Source organism: Ostrea edulis, chromosome 6 (genome assembly GCF_947568905.1).
Source record: "Ostrea edulis chromosome 6, xbOstEdul1.1, whole genome shotgun sequence".
In the NCBI taxonomy this organism is placed as follows: domain Eukaryota; kingdom Metazoa; phylum Mollusca; class Bivalvia; order Ostreida; family Ostreidae; genus Ostrea; species Ostrea edulis.
Window position 1 is genome coordinate 68,068,278 of NC_079169.1, and position 25,045 is coordinate 68,093,322.

The window sequence follows — 25,045 nt, forward strand, 5'->3', positions numbered from 1 at the left end:
ACAAACATTAAACTGTAGTTTACCTGTACTGAATTAAAGATAGTGAAGATATACTGGAACACTACAGCATCCTCATTGATGGCAAAAATTCCAAATACCCACGTGACCCCAAGAACAGGAACGAGTGTACAAACACTGCGTAAGGCATATCTGTTAAATAAGGGAAAATGCTTGTAGACTGAACGTACAGTTACCAATGCTTTATTTATTGAATTGAGCGAGGAATATGTACATTAAAATCAATATACGTATCTCTGACTTAAATTAACATGTTTAGATGATTAAGTATTGCATAATTCTTTGGTAAATAACGAATTACCTAGCTTTTTCTTTAATTTCAGCTTTTCTCATTTTGGTTGTCAGAAACACGACACGTACCAATGAGACGATGATACAAATGTTTAGCTGTAAGAAAATGAAATAGATGTTCAGATCACTGTAGAAGTCGTATTCACTAGGGAACATGCATGTTATTAAATCCACAAATAGCTTTTACATGCCGTGAAAGCAGTTGATGATTACTTGTACATTTCATAGATTGGAATCGTCCTCGAAATTAATTACATCAAAATGGAAATTTATCTTTAGCATAAACAATGTATTGAAAATCAAATATACATGTACTTGTTTGAAGAACGAAAACTACAATCTTTCTGCTAGAAAATCTAATACATACCAGGAAAATGACGAGAACAGGTGCGATGAAAGCGTATATTGCACCCGATGACACTGACAGCCAGCAACTGAAATATTGGTTTTAATATACATTTTGTATATCCAACCTGAAAATCTAGAAATGCTTATATTCACATGCAGCATTCACATCTTCTTTCGCCAAAGAAATAACCATACATAAATTTTCATAGTCTTTCTCCTGTTTAATTACAGGAATGTTAATGCTAGGCCTGGAGGTTATACAATCTTTTACGCACGTACTTCGTGCTCAAACCTATAATACGTGCTCAGAAACCATACTCAAATATTTAATAGAAATATGGTTTGGAATACTAATTATGAGTTTGAGTACGGACTAACAATCGGTATGAAACACGTCAGACAGTATTTGATCCAATGGTAGGTTGTATTTGCAAAACTAGATCGTTATAACGACCATACAATTTGCGAAATGATTTTAAACGAGACTGTTGAAACCCCTGCATCATAAACTTCTTTGTCAGTAGTCTGCCTCGATTTAAACAGTGATCGTACGTAGAACAAGCTCTTGCAAATCGAATCGTCAATCCCGTATATGTGTTTCAATCCCCTATATGTGTTTAAATGTGAGAAGGAGAGATTAGATGACTTTGATTAGTTCACCGGTACAATCCTAGGGTTGCTTCGAGGAAAATACAGAAGATCTGATATCCACATGGGCTCAAGTTGTAATCAAAGCGGAGATAAACGAAAGTTAAATATGCGCGAACATGAATTATATGTAAGGTAACCTATAACAGTCTATTGTAATTCTGATATTATTCTAATACCATCCACAACATAGTGTTGATCTTTTCTCTGGTTATTTCATTTTAAATATACATATATTAAAACAGAAGGTGGGTGAAATCTCAGTAAAGTAATCTAAAGAATGTAGTGATACTTCTTTAACAGTATTTCAGGCTCTGTGAAGGACTCTTTTCTGAATGTTAATGAAATTTTATAAGATTGGTAATAATTACATTGTGTCCGCATGGTATTTCGTATTCCAACAGCTTCCCAACGTAATGAGCACGATGACCAACGGAATACCTGCAATGCCAACATTTACCATTGTTAGAAAACGCTATAGTGACTGCTAGTCGGACATTGCCAATTCTATAACTGTGCAACCAGTGATAGCTTACATGTTGCAAGTCCCAGAATCCACTTTAGTCTTGACCGTGAGTTGAATTTGTTGGTGATGTGCATTGCATAGAATAACACCGTGACATTCATGAAAAAGATTGTTCCCACTCCTAACATCATAAAGAAGGTTAGCAAGAGGAGGTAATGCAATAAAGCTGTGACTACAACACATGCAGCCTGCAAAACAATTACATATAACTACAACACATGCAGCCTGCAAAACAATTAAATATAACTACAACACATACAGCCTGCAAAATAATTAAATATATCTACAACACATACAGCCTGCAAAATAATTAAATATAACTACAACACATGCAGCCTGCAAAATAATTATAACGAAATTAACTATAAGACACGATGACCATAAAAATGATAAAAACGAATGATAACTACAGGAAAAGCCAGCTACATCATGATCAAAATGAAACATAACATCAAACAAATACAAAAGAATAATCAAAATGAAACAAATATTTGGATTCCAATACTATTTCTCATTGGTATTCTTTTATTATTATTATTGTGTGTGTGAGAGGGATTCATTCATACGTAAATGAAACGTGAAGATAACGAATTGTGATCAATCTCATAAATCCTATAAGCAATGTAAGCATCCCCTGTCGACCGGTCACACCCGCCGTGAGCCCTATATCTTGATCAGCCAAACGGAGTTATCCGTAGTCAAAATTAGTGTCTTATGAACTATCGGTATGAAACAAGTCAGACAGCATTTAACCCAATGATAGGTTTTATTGGCAAACTGTATTGTTATAACGACCATATAATTTGTAAAATTATGATTTCAAATGAGATTGTTCATACCTCTGCACCACCAACTTGTCTGACAGTAGCCTACTTCGATTTAGAAATTGATCATATGCAGAACAAACTCTTATATATCCAATCAGTTGAGAGATTCAAACACCCAGGCACGTAGCCAGAAAGAAAATGAAGTGTACGCAAAGTATGGCATGGGTCTGGGGGTCACTTTGAGGTCCCCAGTGGGTCCAGAGCAAAGTCCTGGCAAAGCCCCTGAAAGCCCCTGGGTTTTACCAATGAATTCATCTGTTTTTTGTGCATTTAAAAAGGGTGTTTTTGTTATCAATTTCCAAACTCAAAAGAATTCACACAAAACCATTTTATAAAGTGTTTTGTGATGTCACCGATGCACACGTACTGTCTTTGTTGCTGATAACAAATTGACTAATCCTTCCACTACATGTACATATATGATGTACACTAAAGTGATATTCGGCATGATGTTACACAACCTGATAAAAATCAGATCTTTCCACTCCGGTGATGTTACATGTATGACGCTACACAAAGCGGTCGACATAACGTTACCGGAGCGGATCAAAGATTTGATTTTAATTAGATTGATGAATGTTAATTATTTGAAAAAGGACCATAAATTTGATTGAATGGACATTGTGGCGCTGATCAAATTATAAACCAGGACTATATAATGCAGTTCTTTTTGAGGCACAAATATTTTAACGACAAATCTCTCTCTTAAATGATGTGTACGCAGTTGCGTATTTGCGTATAGGCAGCTATGCGTCTGACACCATATGCAGGTGATAATGGAATATTGCTACATGAATATGGGAAGTTGATGATGGAGAAGCTGAAATCATATTGCTATATAAATATGGGAAGTTAACAATGGAGAAGTTATTTCGTTTGTCATAAAGTTTCGATGTTAGTTTGCTGTTCACATCTATGTTTAATCAAATGAAGCCTATTTGGAAGACTATGTGGTATTTTTTATTTTGAGTTCATGGATATATCAAATCGACATATGTATGAAAATAAGTATTATTAAAAGACAACTTCGTCGATATATCAAATGTCGAGTTGAAGGCCTCAGTAAGGGAGTTTACATGTATCTTCTCACGTAGAAGAATTTGAATGCATTCTGTCTCAAGTAAGAATATAAAATCATGAAATCTAATCAAGGAGTACATTACATGCCAACAACAGACTGTTGGAAAATCTGATCTCCAAAGATTACGAAGATATTGTCAATTAATTACGAACTGCAGCACATCAACTTCAGAGTATTTGTGCGCAGAATCAGAAAGGTGATTAACAAAGTAATGTTTTAGGTGACCGGTCATAAGATATGAATATTTCCTTTTTCAATTATTATTGAAGAAGAAACTATCTATGATGTCAAAAAGCCTAGTCTTAATTTTTTCGTGTAGACTGGCGTGATGTGGAGATTGATTACTGTAAGTTATCTTCGCCTCTCCGTATAACATGTTGAAAAGTCATACGTCTTTATTTGATTTGAGAAAAGTTTATTTACTAAAATTCCTTTATAATATTTTAGAAACCACATTTTGATCTACAGAGCTTTTTGCATATGTTGTGGCACAATATGTTTGTAATTTCACTTGATATTTTCATGAGAAGCAATGTTCTTAAACAACAGAGATGATTCACTTTCGATTTGGGTCTTGAGATGGAGTAGATATTTAAATCATCCAAAGGACTACATTAAATGTCAAAATAACGAACAGTGATAAATTTCAATTCCTATAAAAATACAAAATTAAGAATAGCGTAAGCATGCCCCCAAAAGGTGTGATCAGGTCCCTAGAATGAGTAAGGACCCCCTGTTGATATCCACACCCACCTTGAACATTGTATATCGATCAGCTTAACGGAATAATCCGTAGTCAAATTGGCCTAACAATTCGTATGAAACATTTTAGTCAGCATTCGTCCTAATGCCAGATTGTATTTGTAAATAAGATTGTTACAAAGACTACAGAATTTGCGAAATGCTTATTATACCAGGGATATCCATGTACAGTTTTACATGATACGCATTGTCAGTTGCTCAGAAATGCGTATTACCTCATTTTGAGAATTGTCTACTCCAGCAAGGAACAAGAGATAGGCAAGAGAAAGAGAAGCACACAGGCAGATGATCAGAAAATTTTGGTCACTTTTGATGGACCTGAAATAAAACAACAAAGAATATTATTAAACTGCATTACGTCCATCATATCATTCTCCAAAAAATTACCATACGTGAAATGATGATTTACAATCATTATATTGTGCGTTAAGGCTAATGATAAGCTGCAATACTATGTTGATAAGATGATGGAAATGCATCTTCATTTAGTATTCGTTGTATGTTACATGCACTGCGTAAGCTTGGCAATGCCGCCCTATTATGGCTTGATGTATTGTTAATAATTATGGAGGTAACGAACAAAACGGCTTCCGTACTAAAAGAACTACTTGAAAATTTGAGACAATAAGCGGAATTCTTTACGCAATATCGTTATTGTTGCACAAATGTTATAAATTCATTACGTAAACTTTGTAAAACATATATGTCCCTCATGGTGCAAAATTCAAAAGGGTTATAAACATGCATCACTTAATTGATAGTAGTATAACCAATTCAAAATATTGAGCAGACGATATCATCCAATGTCAGTAGTGGATTAACCACGTGACCTAACAATCAATAGGGAACATTTACTCCTTATGCTTTACCAGTGTACCAAGTTTGATGTCTGTCAAGCAAAGGGTTTTCAAAATATTGAGCGGACAGTGTTTTCCTTTGTCCAATTTGACCTTTGACCATGTAACCTCAAAATCAAGAGGGATCATCTTCTCCGGAAGATGTACCAATGTAACAAGTTTTATGTCTGTCAAGCAAAGGATTCTCTAGACATTGAGTAGTCAGTATATTCCTATATCCAGTTTGACCCTTGAACTTTGACCTCAAGATTAATAGGGGTCATTTACTCCATAAGATGTACCAGTGTACCAAGTTTGATGTCTGTCAAACAAAGGGTTCTCAAGATATTGAGGGGACAACATGTGGTCTACCGACCGACCGACCAACCGGCATCTGCAAAGCAATATGTCCCTCTTCTTTGAAGGAGGCATAATAATGATTCAAATATCTTGTGTATACTAATCAACAAAGTGCAAAGACATGTATCATTTCTTAAAATAAAAATTGAACGTAACGAAGGGCAGGATTTACACAGCAATGGCATCGATATATATTGAATACCACACTATCGTATGAAAAAACAACCGAAAATGTCCAAGAACATGTTCTTGAGCTAGATCAAATCACAGTTCGTGTGACGTCACCGTATGACGTGATGCAGTGCACTAAGTCATTCAGCATCTGTCTTAACCCTTTTCGCGTCATATGAGTTGAGTATGGATTTATTGATTTTTGAATTGTAAAATCAAAATATTGGTTCTGTATTTTTCAGATTCTCATTTGCAGAGAAAGGGCTGTAACGGACATTAACTTACATGTAGGCGTTTGAATTCTCTATTTTCACTATATGTTATTTTAATCCAAACAAATTAGAAAATTATTTCGACTAGTGTTAAATGTGCACACGATTACTTTTTGTTTCTATAAAGTAATATTGAATTTATATTCTCTCAATTTGAAATATTCTCGAATTCAGGATAAGGGTAAATGAACGAAAATAAAACCATTTGAAATAGTACCTCATTCATGAGAAGTGCGAAACGGGCGAAAATAAAACGGAGGTGGAACTATTCCTGAATACAGTAGTCACTGTAAAAAATATAATAAAGATATATTTTTTGAACATCACAGATAAGCTTACTTCCACACAATGATGTAGACAGATATTGTCAGATAAACTTACCTACAGACGATGACGTAGACACATATTGACAGATAAGCTTACTTTAACACAATGACGTAGACACATATTGTCAGGTAAACTTACTTTCACACAATGACGTAGACACATATTGTCAGATAAACTTACTTCCAGACGATGACGTAGACACAAATTGTCAGATAAACTTACTTCCAGACAATGACGTAGACACATATTGTCAGAAGACCAAAGAGCATGGATATAACACAGCCGACGATGGAGATGATGACAAGGGCAGAATCTTCTTTTGTCTACAGAAAATAAAATCAATAGATAATTTCTGATAAGTTGGTTATTCAAGATTTGTGAGTTGAATGCAAAGTGAAGATAACGAACAGTGATCAATCTCATAACTCCCATAAGCAATACAAAATAGATAGTTGGGCAAACACGGACCCCTGGACACACCAGAGGTGCGATCAGGTGCCTAGGAGGAGTAAGCATCCCCTGTTGACCGGTCACACCCGCCGTGAGTCCTATATCCTGATCAAGTAAACGGAGTTATCCGCAGTCAAAATCAGTGTGCCAAGAACGGCTTAACAATCGGTATGAAACACGTCAGACAGCATTTGACCCAATGCGAGGTTATATTGACGAACTAGATCGTTATAACGACCATAGAATTTGCGAAATGCTGACTTCAATCGAGACTGTTGAAACCCCTGTACTATCAACTTGTTTGCCAGTAGCTTACCTCGATTTAAAAACTCACTATACGCAGAACAAGCTCTTGCATATCGAATCAGTTGAGATATATAAACACCATATGATTTCAACATATCACTAAAACAGGGATTACTAAACCATGCGTCATTACTATCAGACTTACAAATATAACCTGTGATTAGGTCGAATGTTGTCTGACAGGTCTCATGCTATGTGCTATACAGTTCTTTACATTCTAATTTTGACTACGAATTACATGTACTCCATTTACCTGATCAAGATATAGGGCTTATGGCGGATGCGGTCGGTGAACAGGAAGTGCTTACTTCTCCAATTCACCTTTGGTTCCGTGTTTGCCCGATTCTTAATTTTGTATTCTTCCCAGGATTTATTAGATTGACCATTGGTCGTTATCATAACTTTTTCATGGATCACTGTTCGTTATCTTCACGGTTTCAAGCGTAGACTTTTTCGATTGATCTCTTTTAAAGCCCCATTGTATCTTTCGTATTCACTTTCCTATGTACAAAACTGTCATAACACTGTTGTTCTTATCCAAAGGAGTTTTAGAAATTCTTATCAGCCAGAAATTCAGTATATATGAAGTATCCATGCATTCTTCGGTCTATGCGAATGTATGAATTGGTACATTGTAACTATAAATACAAGCTGTGAATGAGCTGTACACAATATGTCACACATCTGGGAGAATGATACACACAGATCGTTTCTCCCCTTCTAAATAACAATACCACGCAATCGTTTCTAGGTCTCCAAGTATATAATGCTGAATTTAGAACGATCAATAAGCTGTTTTGAACACTACGAGGACTGCTCGATATGTAATGTGTATTGTACCACAGCGCGATAACGCTTTGCACGATTTCGTGGATGATGACACTCCTGAATAGCTCTATCCAATACCTTTCCAATGGTATAAACATGAGTATTCAGCTCTACATAGTTTTAAACTTATAGTCATTTCAATAGAGCTAGTCATTTTTCACTGTATTAAAAATGGTTGGGAAACAGGTTGAGAATTTTGAAGAAAGTAGAGCTTATATAAAAGTTCGCACAAAACTCGGTCATTTTGGTAATGCAGATTTTTACTGAATTGGGTGAATTTTATGGATCTTATAAGGTATCTTATGAGACAGTCCGTCGGTGGAAAAAGACATTTCTGACTGGCACAGAGTCCGTCAAAGATGCAGCAAAATTTGGCCGACCTATCACTGTAACATGCAAGGCAAAAGTCAGGGGAATAATTGAAAGTGATGGCAGATACACGATTCGTGATATTGCCAAAGCTGTTGGCATATCTCTATCATGGTTGTATTTCATTTTGAAGCGTATTTTGAAAGTACGAAATATTTCTGCCAGATGGATACCGCATATATTGACAAATGACCAAAATGCTGGACATAATATCATAAACGAAGCCCTGTGTCAGGATTTAGGCATGTTCGTCTACTTCATGATAATGCTCCATCACATACATTTGAACTTGTAAATCAATTTTTGAAGTCAGAGAAGGTTACCGTCTTGCCCCACCCACCATACTCTCGAGATCGTGTAACTGTTTCCTTTTTCCAAAACTTAAAAAGTTCTTATCTGGTCTTCGTTATAATTCACGACAAGCCCTTGGTTCAGCCATCAGTCAGTGCCTCAGAGGTCTACCTAAATCAGCGTACCGTGAAACATTTCAGAACTGGATTCAGAGATTGAAATTATGTATTTCAAACTGCGGAGAATATTTTAAAGGATGTAATGTTCATGTCAATATTTGAGTCGAATGCTTTTTATACATATCGTACAATGCACATTACATATCGAACAGCCCTTGTTAATCAGATCGTACCGGTGTATAGGGTCTCATCAAAATGGCGAAGTTGGTGGTGTGGTTGCACAAACACACACTAGTGCCATCTTGTGTGGAACTTATAGAACACCCTTCCGTAGACCACCCTCCGTCATTGCTGCAAAATGATATGATATAAACTGCTACGAATTTGACATTTACCTTTTAAATAGGTATACATTTACATACATACATGTATAATTACGGTTATGTATTGTCAACGTTTGCTAATTCATAGTGTTAAATTTCTTGATATAAACACTGTGATGTGCAAGTGACCTTCCCATTAAATATAAAAGCCTATATTTAAAACACATTGAACCATAAATATGAGGATGTATATGTAGTCAAACTTCACTAACAATAAGGTGTAGTCCCAAAACACACACTCCGCCTTTCCCTCCACTCTAATCTGAAATAATATTGAAACAGCAATCAAATTACCCATCAACAACAACCTTACTCCTCCTAGGCACCCGATCACACCTCTGGTATATCCAGGGGTCCGTGTTTGCCCAGCTGTTTATTTTGTATTCCTTTTAAGAGTTATGAGATTGATCACTGTTCGTTATCCTCATCTTTCATGCTGTACCTGTCATCTTCAAAGAATGTATTATTATTAAAAATTTACTTGTCGTGTTATCATGAGTATACCTTACTCAATAGTATCTTTACAAACTTTTTCTCGTTAACTTGCATATCTATCTATTTATCTATATATCTATATATATATATCTACCTGTCTGTCTGTTTGTCTTCTGTTTGTCTACCTGCTTGTTTTAAAAATTTTGAAAATGACAGATGAAGCATCCCCTGTCGACCGGTCACATCCGCCGTGAGCCCTGTCTTGATCAGGTAAACGGAGTAATCCGTAGTAAAAATAAGTGTGTCAAGAACGATGTAACAATGAGTATGAAACACTCAGAAAGCGTTTGACCCAATGGTAGGTTGTATTGGCAAACTAGATCATTATCACGACCGTAAAATTAGCAAAATTCTGACTTTTAACGAAACTGTTGAAACCCCTGTAACATCAACGTGTTTGTTAGTAGTATGCTACGATTTCAAAACTGACCATACGCAGAACAAGCTCGTGTGTATCGAATCACTTGAGAGATATAAACATCAAATGCAGATGATAATGGAATATTGCTAGAAAAATATGGAAAGTTAACAATGGAGAAGCCGAGATCATCATGTTCGTCATAAAGTGGAGTGGTTAGTTTGGTGTAAATATTCATTTTCAATCATATGTCTTAGTACGAAGCAGATATGTAGGACTCTGTGGTGTCTTTTATCTCGAGTTCGCATATTATATATCGATTCAATATATGAATGAAAATTATTACAACATGTATTGGTAATAGATAAAACGTCGTCGATATATTTAAATGTCGAGTTGAAGGTCACAGCAAGAGATACCTTCTTCTCATGTAGAAGTTTTGAATGGATTCTGCTTCGTGGGAATATAAAAAGGTCAGCTAACAAAGGAGCACAACTTATACACATGGGAATTCCAACAAGCAGTTAGAAAAACTGATCATCAAAGACTACGAAGATATTGGCAATGGGTAACTCCAGTGTATTGTTTTTATTTTAACTTCAATGTACTTGTGCGTGGAATTATATAATTATATAATTGTATAGTTGATCTCTACATAACAGTATGAATCCTGATACAATCCTTTTAACGAAAGTCTTTTTATAATTTCACAGTTTGAAGAAATCGACGTCGTGAATCGTTGATAAAAGGAATTGCTTTATAACGACTGTGTTTGAAAAAAAAGATATGTGATCAAACGAAAACGGAAGGGAAATCCGTACTAAGTACAAATTATAAATTACAGGTTTATTTTCCCATTTCAAGATAATGTTTGTAAATCTATTTAATAGATATTCAGTAAAGCGTATCATTGTATATTGTTACTTAACCATGATTCATGAAAACTACCCTAAGTTTTGGTCACGTGATTATAGTGCTACTCACTCCTCTGTTGTGCTGAAATACTAATTCTAGTGGAGGTGAAAGGTTGTGAAGAGGTTTTTCCAGTGTTAGTGCCATGACCACGGAGTTGATAACCCGATCTCTAAATGAACATAAAACATTTCTAGTGTAAGGTGAAGATAACGAACAGTGATCAATCTCATAACTCCTATAATGTAAAACTTATACGGTACCAATTTTGATGCACCAAATGCACATTTTGAAAAACAATGTCTCTTCAGTGATGCTCAACCGAAATGTTTGAAATCCGAAATAACAATGAAGTTTTAGAGCTATTATAGCCAAAAACAGCGTGCCAAAAAAAGTGGAGTCAAATTCGTCTAAAGATAAGAGCTGTGAATGAGGGAGATAATCCTTAATTTTGAAATGAATTTCTAAATTTTATAACAGCAATTAAATATAAGCAATACAAAATAGATAGTTGGGCAAACTCGGACCCCTGGACACACCAGAGGTGGGATCAGGTGCCTAGGAGGAGTAAGCACCCCCTGTTGACCGGTCACACCCGCCATGAGCCATATGTCCTGATCAGGTAAACGGAGTTATCCGTAGTCAAAATTAGTGTGCCAAGAACGGCTTAACAATCGGTATGAAACACGTCAGACAACATTTGACCTAATGATAGGTTGTATTGACTGAATCTGTGTCTGAATCGAGAATTCAATAAAAGTGAATATGATCAAAGTTTACAGCTTACCCAGAAGTGTTTGAAGTAGTTGGTAAAAACTGAGACATCGTCTTGTAAAGAACACCAGAATATTTTGTCACTGAAATTCAAATTTAATGCATGATAATATTTCATCTTTGATTTTAACCCCCACCTGTCCCCTATTAGAGGTAAATAGTAGATCCCAAATATAAAACTTGAATTGGAAATCGTTTATCAATCTTTACCGCGGATTATTTAAACATTGTACAAATATAATATATAACAGCTTTTCTCCTCTTGAAAGATTGTTGTTATTTAAAATAATATTTTTCTTACCTTGCTGCTGTTGGTCCCGTTGCTTTGGAAGTACTATGAAGGAATCCTTCTCCAGAAACTGTATGCCAGATTCGTGAAGTGACACTTTGCTTACATTGACAACTGTTTAAGAGATTAAAATTTGAATCTCGCAATAAAAAGGTTTTGTTCTCATAGATGTAAAATAAATATTGTAAACCTTTTTTTTTTTTTGCAATTTAATGTATAAAAGAATTAATTATATCCTTTTATTTTGTTTTGCAAATGATGAAAATTTATTACTATACTAATTGTTTAACGCACACATAGCTTGAATGCTGCTGAAAACAAATAACATGAATTTTCACCCACCAATATTCCTTCCTCTGTATTCATTCGCTTTCCAGTCCCTCATCAGCAGGGAATGTGTGTGGTCCATGATATCCAACACCGACGAGGGGCCGCTGTACGTCTTGACATATATTAGGAAAACAATGTAAAAGTAACGAACTGCTGAATAAAATCACTACTAATTCTTTCCTAATTACTACTTTGAAATATAACTTTAAGGTTGATGTGATATATTGTTCACTGAATATGTTTACCTCTTCTTCGACAAGCTTCCAAGAATCTTTGTTGTAGGGCGACACAATGTTGTCCACAATGCCATAGATATTCTGGAACACAAAAGCAATTGTGAAGAGCACTTTAACTCATCATACTATATTATGTATAACATTTTGTTACTGTGTAATTCCTACCCTTTCTGGAACAGATGCAAGACTTTCTGTGGCGACTTTGAGTACCGTCTTAATTATATCCATGGACGACAGTAAATTTCCTGATGCGATGGCAGTTTTGGAGACAGTTAAATTTTCAGTTTTACTCAAGGAACTCTCAAAGACTTCTTCAATATACCTTATATCCGATATACCGTCACTTTCCAGGAGCTGAACCTGGAAAATATGCGAATTTCAATGCTCAAGAATCATGATTTTCTTTGATTGGCACAAAATAGATCAATAGCTTTAAATGGAATGCTTTAGAATTCCCCTGCAATCCCCTGCACGAGCACTGTGAAATAAACTGACCCTTGTAAAACACAAATTTAAAAGAATACTCTTTTATAACAAATTCCTTTTAATTTCACAAAAACGTCAAAGAATATTATTTTTACCAGTTAGAAATTGGCGGAAGTTAACATTTCTGGTTTGAAATTTAGTAGTAAATAAACCAAACCTCATTCAAAGCACTGGCAAATTCTTTGTCTGAACAATACGATACACTTGTTTTCCCCCACGTACCGTAATCATCACACAATCTACTGGCATTTCCTATAGAGAACATTCATATCACAATTATAAAGTGCATGAGAGTATAGCAGGGAAAGATAACCATGTTGTTACTGTTGTCGGTATACACACACTGCACATACCATGTCCAGCATTGGGGCAATTCGAATAGATCAGATTTCCAGGAATGGCAGTTGGCCATATAATTCCATAGACATCTTTTTCTGACTCGCAAATGACTTGGGCTAACGAAAAATACAACAAAATGCATCTGAAGTAAAATACCAGTGGATTACTCTACTAAAAGACAAAGGCATAAAGACAAGGGAATAAAGACAAAGGATTTCGGATTGATTGATTGATTAGGTTTTTACGCCGTGTTGGCAATATTTCAGCCATTTTACGGCGATAAAGGATTTCAGAACTCATTTGAATTCGGAACTCATTGGAATATGACGTACCTGTGTTATATATATCCACTGTTGTGTTGATCACTCTGGGTACCTTGTACTTGTCGTAGGTACAGGAGTAGGTACCCTCGTCGCTTTCCTCGGTCGGATAAATACGGAGAAGACGGAAGGATTGGTCAGTAATCATAGTTATCCTTTCTTTTTCTGTTGCAAATATTTCAATAAAGTTTTTAAAAATAGTATATTACCTGAAATATTGCACTAAGTACGGAAACAGAGGTATCAAGAAGCAATATTGTGTATGAATGAAAAAATAATCACTATTAACTTCCCATATTTATGTAGCAATATTCCATTATCACCTGCATATGGTGTTTATATTTCTAAACTAATTCGATACCCAAGAGTTTGTTCTGCGTATAGTCAGTTTTTAAATCGATGCAAGCTACTGACAAACAAGTTGATGGTACAGGGATGTCAACAGTCTTGATTGAAGTCAGCATTTTGCAAATTATATGGTCGTTATAACGACCTTGTTCGTCAACACAACCTATCATTAGGTCAAATGCTGTCTGACATGTTTCATACCGATTGTTAAGCCGTTCTTGGCACACTGATTTTGACTACGGATAACTCCGTTTACCTGATCAGGATATAGGGCTCACGGCGGGTGTGACCGATCGACAGGGGATGCTTACTCCTCCTAGACACCTGACCACACTTCTGGTGTGTCCAGGGGTCCGTGTTTGCCCAACTATCTATTTTGTATTGCTTGTAGGAGTTATGAGATTGATCACTGTTCGTTATATTCACCTTGCATTGAAATATGACAAATATTACATATATAAATCAGAGACCCATGGGTTCACATCACTTGCTTGAATTACCCTGGACCTGCTGTTGTTCATCTACTGTAATTTTCACAACAATATATGCAATCTTTATTTCAAAGAAAAATTGGACCCTATAGCATGGTTCTAACCTAGTCCAATAGGGTGATGATATAAAGATGACATAAGGTCACAATTTAAAACAAATCACGGTATGGAATGCAAGGTCTTTCCATACGAATTTCATATACAACACATGGAATCCGTACCTTAAACGGTTCAGATTACTAGTATATTGACAAAGTATACTATTCTTAAAGGTCAGTCAGAATCCATGATCAAGGTTCTTTGGTACCAAATAGAAAGGTCTTGTCAAACGGAATGAATATATAAAGGATATATCACTCATTATTCAAACGTTATGAGCAGGTAAAACTTTTAAGTTTTAAACTTTAGGTAAAATCCCAAGGTCACAAGGACATACATCATGGCGTCAAATGAAGTTTCTTGACATAAGGAATCATTATACAAAGTATGAAAACCTCACCTTAAATGATTTCACAATATATTGACTCGGTTAGATTTTCTTAATAGTAGTCAAACTCAAAGGTCAAATACTTTCGTATCAAAAACGGTCTTGTCACAAGAAATACACATATGAAATATGTGAGCTCTATTGCTCACTATTCAAACGTTACGAGAAATTTTCAAATTTAATAAAAACTTGAAATCAGAGAGGTTAGGGACTTTTGCACTATATGGAGTTATAAGATGGATCATTGTTCGTTATATTCACCTTTCATGATTTAGTGTGTTATTGCTAATCTTGGAAAATTGTTTTCATTGATTTCCTTTGTATTCCCAAATATAACGTTTATTTATCATGGCTCCAAACTACCTTTGGGGACCATGAATTGAATAAACTTTAAATTGCACTACCGAAAAATCCTTGCATATTAATATGACTGTATGACAAACGCGATGATTTCAGCTTCTCCATCGTCAACTTCCCATATTTATGTGGCAATAAATCCATTATCACCTTCATATGTTGTTTATATATCTGTTCTGCGTATAGTAAGTTTTTAAATCGAGGTAAGCTACTGACAAACAAGTTGATGGTACAGGGGTTTCAACAGTCTCGATTGAAGTCATCATTTCGCAAATTCTATGGTCGTTATAACGATCTAGTTCGTCAATACAACCTATCATTAGGTCAAATGCTGTCTGACGTGTTTCATACCGATTGTTAAGCCGTTCTTGGCACACGAATTTTGACTACGGATAACTCCGTTTACCTGGTCAGGATATAGGGCTCACGGCGGCTGTGATCGGTCAACAGGGGATGCCTACTCCTCCCAGGCACCTGATCCCACCTCTGGTGTGTCCAGGGGTCAGTGTTTGCCCAACTATCTATTTTGTATTGCTTGTAGGAGTTATGAGATTGATCACGTTATCTTCACCTTGCATGACTCAATCATGGCCCTGCTGTTCTTGTGAAGAAGAGTTTAGAACATGTTTCCACTGTATATCCCCATATATAAAATTTTGATCCCCTTTTGAAGCCCTGTCCTACCCCGATGGTCGTGATTTGAACAAATATCAATCTGCACTATATGGGGATGATTGCAAATCAACATGAGTTCATTGCCCTGTTGATATCGAGAATACTTTCTTTTCTATTTCCTGTAAAAATTTAATCCCCGAATTAGGACCCCACCCTACCCCCGGGGACTACAATTTGAACCAATTTGAATATGCACTACTTGGGAATGCTTGCATATCAATATGAATAACCATAACCCTGCTGTTCTTGAGAAGAAAGTCTTTAAAGATTTATCCTATATGTTCCCACATAAGACTTTGATCCCTTATTGTGGCCCATCCTACCTCGGGGGGAGGGGGTGTCATGATTTGAACAAACTTCAATCTGCACTACATGAAGATGCTTGCATATTCATAGCCCTGCTGCTATTGGGAAGATTTTTTATAAAATATTTATACCCTCTATTATAGCCCCACATTGCCCCTGGGGGCCATAATTGGAACAAAGTTGAATACTGACTACCTTGGAAGGCTTATATATTAATGAAAGGTGAAGATAACGAATAGTGATCAATCTCATAACTCCTATAATATGATTAATCATGGCCTTGTTGTTCTTGAGAAGAGTTTAATGATATATGCCATATATAGCAATGATATGAATAAACTTCAAACTGCACTACCACATGATTGTATATCATTACACCACGGATATTGCAAAGATCGAAGGAATAAAGTAAGATGGTAAGGGTATTTTAAATTTTGAACAAATAGTTCAAGTGATTTGTTTGATGTTAATGGATTATATGAATTGCTTTGAATAGAGTTCAAGAAAAACTTGTCTGTTCATCGCCATGTTTACATGTATATCGCTCTCGGAATGCAGACGATTGGGTTATACTGAATGACAAATGTTCTTCAGGCTTTTATGAATTTGTTTTATATATTGATTGATTTTTATGATTATAAAATTGAATCATCAGTCATCGACTTTATTGTTGGATTAGCAAAACTCGAAGAACAAGCGAGATGTGTATCATTTTTTATCGTCAGTTAATACATATGAAGATATATCATAGAATAATGACCGCAGCATTTGTCAGCAAAAAATCCCACTGCAGGCCGTTTCGGAAACTGTCATGACGTCAGTGACCTAATTTATAGCTCTATAGGAACGACGATCGGTTGTATATCTCTGAACTGTAGTGGAATAGAAATAAAATTCTTATTTCTGTGTATGTTGCAGGATAACCTCCTTGGTCTCGAAATGTTGTTTGAAATATAAAAGCCACGGCTAACGCCTCGGGACTAATGTCGCTTATCAAAAACGTACAATATATCATGTGAATTTTTTGACATTTGAAATATATTTCTTTCGAACTTATTTTCGTATTAAGGTGAATATCACGAACAGTAATCATTTTCTTAACTCCTATAAGGAATACAAAATAGAGAGTTGGGCAAACACGTACTCATGGATATACCAGAGAATGGAACAGGTTCCTAAGAGGAGTAAGCATCCCCTGTCCACCGGTCACACCCGCCGTGAGCTCAATATCTCGATCAGGTAAAAAAGAGTAATCTGTAGTCAAAATCAGTGTACCAAGAACGGTCTAACAAATGGTATGAAACACGTCAGACAGCATTTGACCCAATGATGGGTTATACGACCAATGGAAGGATAGAATGGTCACTTTTCAAGATTAGACGCTTGTATGCAACAAAAATTCCATTACACCACCTTAAAGTTGGAGAAAACAACATATCTGCTGCATTGTATGGCAAAAATCGAGATCATATTCCCCCAGTCTTAGCACAGCTGGATTGACGTCCAGTGCAGTATCGTCCACATTACAAAATCTTGGTGTTTACCTTCTGCGTGCTGACGGGGTGTGTTCCCGAATATCTACAAGAGGTTATTGAAGTATATTCCTCATCTCGTCCACTAAGATCACGAAGACTCACTTTGCCAAACATTCGTGCAAAGTATTTTGGAGAACGCACATTTAGTTGGGCTAAAGCCAGTTTGTGGAATTACCTTACGCAACATATCACGTCTGCCAAAACATTAACGTTTTTAAAAACTGTTGAAAACCCACTTTTTCAAAATTGTTTTCCCTGATTTTTAAGCTTCTTACTTAGTACAAGTTTTTGTCAATGACCGTTTTAATGCAAATTTCTAAATAATCTTTTAAAATGTTTTGTTTCGTTGATTTCTAATACTTTCCATAGTGTTCGAAATTAAAAAATAAAAGCAAAAAAGATAAATAAAACAAAATAAATTCTTTAGCTATTGATCTTAATTACATGTATAATGTTTGATTTTGGTAATTTTACAGATACAAGTTCTTATACCGTACTGTCATTTTGTTTTATTCCTCTTCTTACCTTGTAAAGCGCCTTGGAGAATTTGTTTTATAGAAGGCGCTATATAAATTTTATTATTATATCATATTATATTTGCAAACTAGATTGTTTAACGACAATAAAATTTGCGAAATGCTGACTTTAAATGAGACTGTTGAAACTCCTGTAACATCAAATTGTTTGTCAGTAGCCTGCCTCGATTCACAAACTGATCAAACGCAGAACAAGCTCTTGCGTATGGAATCAGTTGAGAAATAGAAGCACCATAAATATCAGAAGTTGAGTATGGAGAAGCTTACGTCATCCTGTTTGTTGTAAAGTTGAGTTGTTACTTTGCCGTGAATATCTACTTCTATAACATATCTAAGTACGAAGCAGAAGTGGAAGACTCTGTGTTGTCTTTTATTTCGAGTTCACGGGGATACATTGAATATATATGAATGAAAATTATTACTCTTAATAGATAAAAGTCGTTGAAATATCTATATGTCGAATTCTAGAAAACCATTTTAACATATATTCACCACTAACACTGCACCATATTTATTCTTTGCCACCGGTTATTTGTTTTTGACTGAAAACGCTATCTTAAATGTTTTTGGGTTTTATTTTTTTTTTAAAACCCATAAAACTATTTCATTAACAAACCTAATATGCATTAATGATGTATATAATCAATTACACATCTCTAAAGTGTACATATGTATTGATACATAGATTTGGTTTGTGAAGTCGCTCCATGTCTGGGGAACTCCAAATGTTAAACCTCTGGGGGAAATTAAACATTTCTGACATCGTATCTCAGAATAACAAACACTTTTCAGCACAAAAAAACATACTTAATAAAGTTAGCAAACGGGATTCATCAAAATGAAATACACTTTGATTTAAGAACAGAATAAGAAGTAAATCTGGAAAGAGGGTAGCAATGTTAATTTAATAAAGTAATATTTACTGTGGTAACCGTACCTTGTAGTAGTCTAATGCCATCCTTGAACCACGTCAATGAAGAAATATTCACCGGAAATCCTTGTAAATCACCTAAGTTGGTTATGTTACAAACAAGCTCTAGCGCAGTTCCCTGCTGAACGGCAATTTTGTGGCGCGGAATGATATCTATTTGAATTCCTGGTCTAACTATAGAATATAATATGTTCGCCTTAAGATTGAAAATACATGTTTTGGTATTTCGAAAAGATTATTGCAATCGATAGGCGTTACTACACTGACCTTTAATATCAAAATTCGAGGTCGCTGTCGAATGTGGATTGGAGATAACGACCGTCCAATTTGCTGAAACAAATGGAATAAGAAATTCACTTACATGTAAGGCATCATCCATTCCCAGCCCATAATATCAATTCAATATTCTCGATATCATAACATATTCAATGGCTTGATTTTGACTTCGCCAACACTATTATCTCCTCACCTGTGTGAAAACCGTAATACCCTAACTTACAGAATTTGATTACAGTTACCTAGTAACTACTGTGAAATCCAACTACCAAAGCTTCATTTATTATGGCAAAAACTTTGAAACTAATTTTAAATTACCAAAATCTTTAGAATCAAAGAATTTGCTCTAGTTAATCAGAGTTTTAAAGTCGGATTTTCTGAAGCAAACTCTTTTATTCTCTATAAAAACAGCTACTTAAATTTGATTTCTTAAGGGACACAACGCATGTTTCTAAACATTTTCATTTTGTTCGCAAAATTAATTGTTTTCATGCCTAAAACTACTTTAAATGTGTTTTAAATGAAAATTTTCCCGTAGTTTTCGAGTTTGAAAGTGATGAAAATCAAATCTTGCGATATGCATATTTACTCTCGCTATTTTACGCGCCATTATGTGTGATGTCATATGCGCCCTCGGGTTTGAAAATATCTATTAGCCATTTCATAAAGAGATTAGATTTAATCGATAAAAAACAATTATCACGTTAACGGATTGTACTTAATATTGCATTAAGATGTTTTGTGTCGTGCTCGGGTGTACTAGTTGTCAGTAGAAAGGATTTAGACTGAGTATTTTTTTTAAAAAATTGAAGGAAGGTACGAGAAAAAAGACGGATAATATTTTGTTAGAGCAAGAACTTTACCTTTAAAAACACACCCAATCACCTTTTCAAAAACCGCTTGGACAGAGACCTTGATAAACGTCGAGAAAATGGGTATATCGAAGCTAAGCACTATATAATTTTGTTCTGTTTTCAAATCCAATACACTTTCAGATCAACTGACTTTCACCTTGTAACAACATACCTGGTATAACGTGTGTTTCTAGTTTCTACCAACTGGAAGATTTACAAAAAAAAATTAAAGATACAAAATAATTGAACTTTTAATTATACAAATAATACAATATTGTATTTCTTAACTTTAATTTGAATTATAAAATTATTTCCTCATTGAACTCGTAACATCTTGAGTGCGTCAGTATAACGTCGTGATCCCACTTCCTAACGACGTGCAGATCACAATTCAAAAATAATAATAAAATTGCTTTATCAAAATAAAATAATGTGATTTCCACTTCAAATTTGATTATTTTTATTGATTTGTGCGTGGCTTTTTCTTTCCTTTTCTTTTTTCTTTCCGAAATGCATCTACGACAGTACCTTGGACTAGGGCCTAGTTGTCAGAAATATAAGGGTTTAGTGAAGTTTAGGAATCCAGTATCAATTGGGTGATGTTCACATGACACCATTAAGATGTGGTCAATATTGCAATGTCGACCAAAATTGGAACGATATTGATAAGGTTAAATTTCACACTAAATCTGTGTGTTCTTGGTGTTCTGTAGTTTAAGCTACCCTTACCTTCATCTCGTAGTTTGAGCTCTACAATTGTGAATGAACATCTCGTCACGTTTGTAAACGTTTGATTAACCAAGAATCGTCCAGGAGACTGTGTGACGTGTGTTCCGTTTCTGAGCCATTTCACTTCAAACTCAAATTTGAGATTGATGTCTACAGACATGGTAAGTTCTGTTCCCTCTACTTCCTGTAGAGAGGGTACGACTCCGCTTCTAATTATGGTGATGTATTCTAATGAGAAAGGACAATTAATTTCATGCACATTAATTACATTGCTAGATTCGAACCCACGATCTACAGATTGACAGTCTTACAATTAACCATTGAGCTATCTATTTAGGCAATAAATTATACACAGACAGGGAATAAATCGCTGGTAAGTTTTTATTTGTCAGCCATTGCGATGATGTATTATTTCTCTATAAATATTAAATATCTTTGAAAAAAATATTTACAGACGAACCTCTGATAGTGGGTGATGGTGATGTAGTACTGGAAATATTGAGGAAACTTGCTACAAACAAAAAATGATGCATGGGTTTCTTGTGTTAGTTTGCCTATAATGAGAACGTAAATAGAATTCTTGAAGAATACGAGACTTGTAAATTTTATATGATGTTCAAAAGTTTAAATATATTATCCTCCCTAAATAACTATACACACATTTCATACGGTAAATTTTATTCAATCTACTTTGGAAGAAAACATTAATCTAATTTTCGTCATTTTTATAAGCAAAGGTTATTAAATGAATAAAGACAGCAAAATTGAGCCTTTGTATGAATTACTTTTTTATCTTACAGATCTAGTCACTATGGTCGAAATGTTGTACTCACATAAATCATTTCATATAAAAAAAAATGTTCAGGCGATTTTACAACCTTCAGACTTTTATTTAAACCCATTCAGAAATAAAATAGCCTGTGTAAGTTGCCTCTCATATTACACCTCACACAAATAATTTGATTTTTACTGTGAAAGTTATTGATTTAAATAAAATTGTCATGGTAATCTTTCTTAACACCACAAAAACTGACCTGGAGTAGGCGGTGCTTTACTGAATCGCCACACTGATGTAATATATCTGGTATCAACGAAGGAACCACCAAACATGAATGAACTTTCTTTCACTGGAGTAAAATTTTCAGAGAAATTGCCAATCATGGTATCCATTCCTATGATTTTGCCCTTTCCAATTTGTAGACCTGCACTCCTTCCCCAAGAAATCCAAAATTCCCGAAACTCTGAACAATTTAAAACACGATCAGCAATACAGGGGTAATCAGGAAATCCGTGTGTATGATTCGCGAAGCATGAGAAATAAGTGATAAAGTCTATCATCAATGTATCCAGCCAAATAGTATAAGAGTCTCCAACCCTTGTTTCGAAAGTAATTAGAGCTGATTCACAAATCATGACAGAGAATGTTAGATGGTTTTGGCCTTGTACTGGTAGATGATAGTCCCAGAGTGACTTCAGAGGGGTCCCATACGTATGACAGATTTCCACGAAATCTATAAAAATAATCAAATCCCAACATATCGCTCATTTGAATAATACAATAGTTTATCTACTTCAGAACAATCTGCTATGTTAAGAAAATTCATATCAACAGGTTCCAATGGATTTGGTAAGGTCAATAAAATATTTATGTATTTTTGAATTACAGTTCGATTGATTGATTTTTAACGTCTCGTCGAGAAGTTTCACTCATATTGAGACGTCACCAGCTGTAGGTGAAGTACCTAAGCATATAGTCTTAGAGCCGTAACAGTGATGTTTCTTTGTCGTGCCTTAGGTTTCACGCGGCTGTGGTGCGAGCAGGCTCGAACTCACGACCTCCCTCTCACGAAACGAACGCTCTACCACTGAGCTACTGCGACCGGCTATTTATAGTTCGAAACATTACCTAACAGTTCATTATTTGTGAGGAAAACATTTTCATGACATTGCATTAGTGAAAGATAATAGTCATGTACGGACTTTCAAACACAACAGTGGTCCAAGTCTTAAGCGGACAACAGTAGTTTCCTGCTTAATGAATATTACATAGTAAAAAAGGTAAATACAGCAAAACCTGTCTTATTAGACTTTGGGAGGAAATTTTGTGTCGGATTAGACAGACTTACGGATTGCACAGTGTAAATAACATGGGAAACAAAGACAACTGGGAATGAAAATTCAGGTTGAAATTTGTAACAAAAGTATCTTTATTATGAACAAAATATTACACTGGTACCAAATAATGTATCAGGCGATATGACGAAAGTCAATTGTTTATTGAAGCTAACTTTGACTGAAATTCATAAGATATATTGGGGTTTCATATGTTAACATATTACACAAATGATAATCGATTTTTTTCTTTACAGGTAGTGTTATTGATACTGAAATCAAAGTAAAGTGGACTACATATGGATGGATTAGGCAGTTGCAAATGTAAATTGCTACTACATCATAAGCGGTTCCATAATTTTTTTTGAAACCCCTTGCTTGTTATAAGAGGCGACTAAATGGGGTTGTTTCTTTGGATGAGAACGCAGAAAACCGAGGCCCCGTGTCACAGCAATCTAATTAGATTCTAGTGGGAAGTGGTAGCGGATTCAAAACAGCTAATTGTGAATAAATTACGTGTCACAACAGGTTTGGCAGGATAAAGATCCCTCCCTGCTCAAAGACTGTAAGCTCCGAGCATAGACCTAAATTTTGCAGCCCTTCACCAGAAATGATAGCGTCTACATATGAGTGAAAACTTCTCGAGTTGGACGTTAAACAACATACAATCAAGCAAAGGACAATTTTATCTTTTAAAATACAACCAAAAAGGAGGGATTTATAACTCCCTCTAAATCCAACATTGTTTATAGAATTACAATTTTTATCATACACATGTACCAGTGAAAACAAAAGCACTACTATAATAAAATCATTACAAGAATAAAACAATAAATTTACCACTCAGGAATCCGTAGAATTTCCAAACGCCGATACCGTTCTTGGTCTGAATCGATGATGAATTAACATTAAGTGGAATGTGTAAACGGTATTCCATAATGACGTGTTCTCCTAGTATTCTTCCGCGTCCGACCTTTAGTATGTCAGTCCAAGTCACCCAAAAATCTTGAAACACGTCATCTGATGTTGTATCGTTGTACGTTTCGAGACAGGATGATGATGTCGATGTTTTACGTAAACAATAAAAATGCCAATAATTCCGCTGATTAGATGTAATAAGATAGATTTCTCCTGTTACTGTACGTAGATCTACTTCTATATCGTAAGTCGCATTTACGGAGAAAATCAAAAACTGTTCTTTAGGATTTGGGATTCCATATTCAGACAAGACCTTTGGAACCAGGTTTTGAGTACATATATCCACGCTTTCTTTATCTACAAGGACAAGGACAGATATAGAACTTTGAATCAAAATGAAACGAATGGAATTCATTGAAAGTAAATGATGAAGTACATCGATACGACATAATGAGACGGGGTCATTTAAATACCGGTATAGTAGTCCAGTGAGAATCCGTGATGACCAGGGTACGTGACATTGCTGGTGTAGTTAACAACGATCTTTTCTGCAGGGTAAATCAAAACCCTGCTCTCCTCCACCATTGAGGATCTCGTAAACACTAAAATTAGTTCAACATTTGGACAGTGTATTTCTCATTTGATAACACTTCATCGCGACCATTTTAAGATTAGAGAACATGTAATCAGTTTGTTTAAACGTAATTTGTTTGTTTATACGTAATTTGTTTGTTTATA

At 35.2% G+C, this 25,045-nt stretch overlaps 1 protein-coding gene across 1 annotated transcript in view; it reads right to left on the bottom strand.

Annotated features, from left to right (window-relative positions):
* LOC125683741 (uncharacterized) overlaps positions 1-25,045 on the bottom strand; it is a 44,974-nt gene that overhangs the window by 8,153 nt on the left and 11,776 nt on the right. Inside the window, exons 10-34 of the mRNA XM_048925181.2 lie at positions 24,781-24,909; positions 24,230-24,664; positions 22,312-22,788; positions 21,738-21,788; positions 21,278-21,505; positions 19,686-19,748; positions 19,425-19,592; positions 13,765-13,917; positions 13,447-13,548; positions 13,251-13,345; positions 12,773-12,967; positions 12,617-12,688; positions 12,384-12,483; positions 12,054-12,155; positions 11,766-11,835; positions 11,051-11,150; positions 9,426-9,475; positions 9,064-9,181; positions 6,690-6,790; positions 4,717-4,819; positions 1,842-2,019; positions 1,677-1,746; positions 677-743; positions 320-405; positions 24-150 (exon numbers count right to left, since the gene is read on the bottom strand). Of these exons, the coding sequence (XP_048781138.2) occupies positions 24-150; positions 320-405; positions 677-743; positions 1,677-1,746; positions 1,842-2,019; positions 4,717-4,819; positions 6,690-6,790; positions 9,064-9,181; positions 9,426-9,475; positions 11,051-11,150; positions 11,766-11,835; positions 12,054-12,155; positions 12,384-12,483; positions 12,617-12,688; positions 12,773-12,967; positions 13,251-13,345; positions 13,447-13,548; positions 13,765-13,917; positions 19,425-19,592; positions 19,686-19,748; positions 21,278-21,505; positions 21,738-21,788; positions 22,312-22,788; positions 24,230-24,664; positions 24,781-24,909 (3,440 nt within the window). The remainder of the gene's footprint in view (positions 1-23; positions 151-319; positions 406-676; positions 744-1,676; positions 1,747-1,841; positions 2,020-4,716; positions 4,820-6,689; positions 6,791-9,063; positions 9,182-9,425; positions 9,476-11,050; positions 11,151-11,765; positions 11,836-12,053; positions 12,156-12,383; positions 12,484-12,616; positions 12,689-12,772; positions 12,968-13,250; positions 13,346-13,446; positions 13,549-13,764; positions 13,918-19,424; positions 19,593-19,685; positions 19,749-21,277; positions 21,506-21,737; positions 21,789-22,311; positions 22,789-24,229; positions 24,665-24,780; positions 24,910-25,045) is intronic.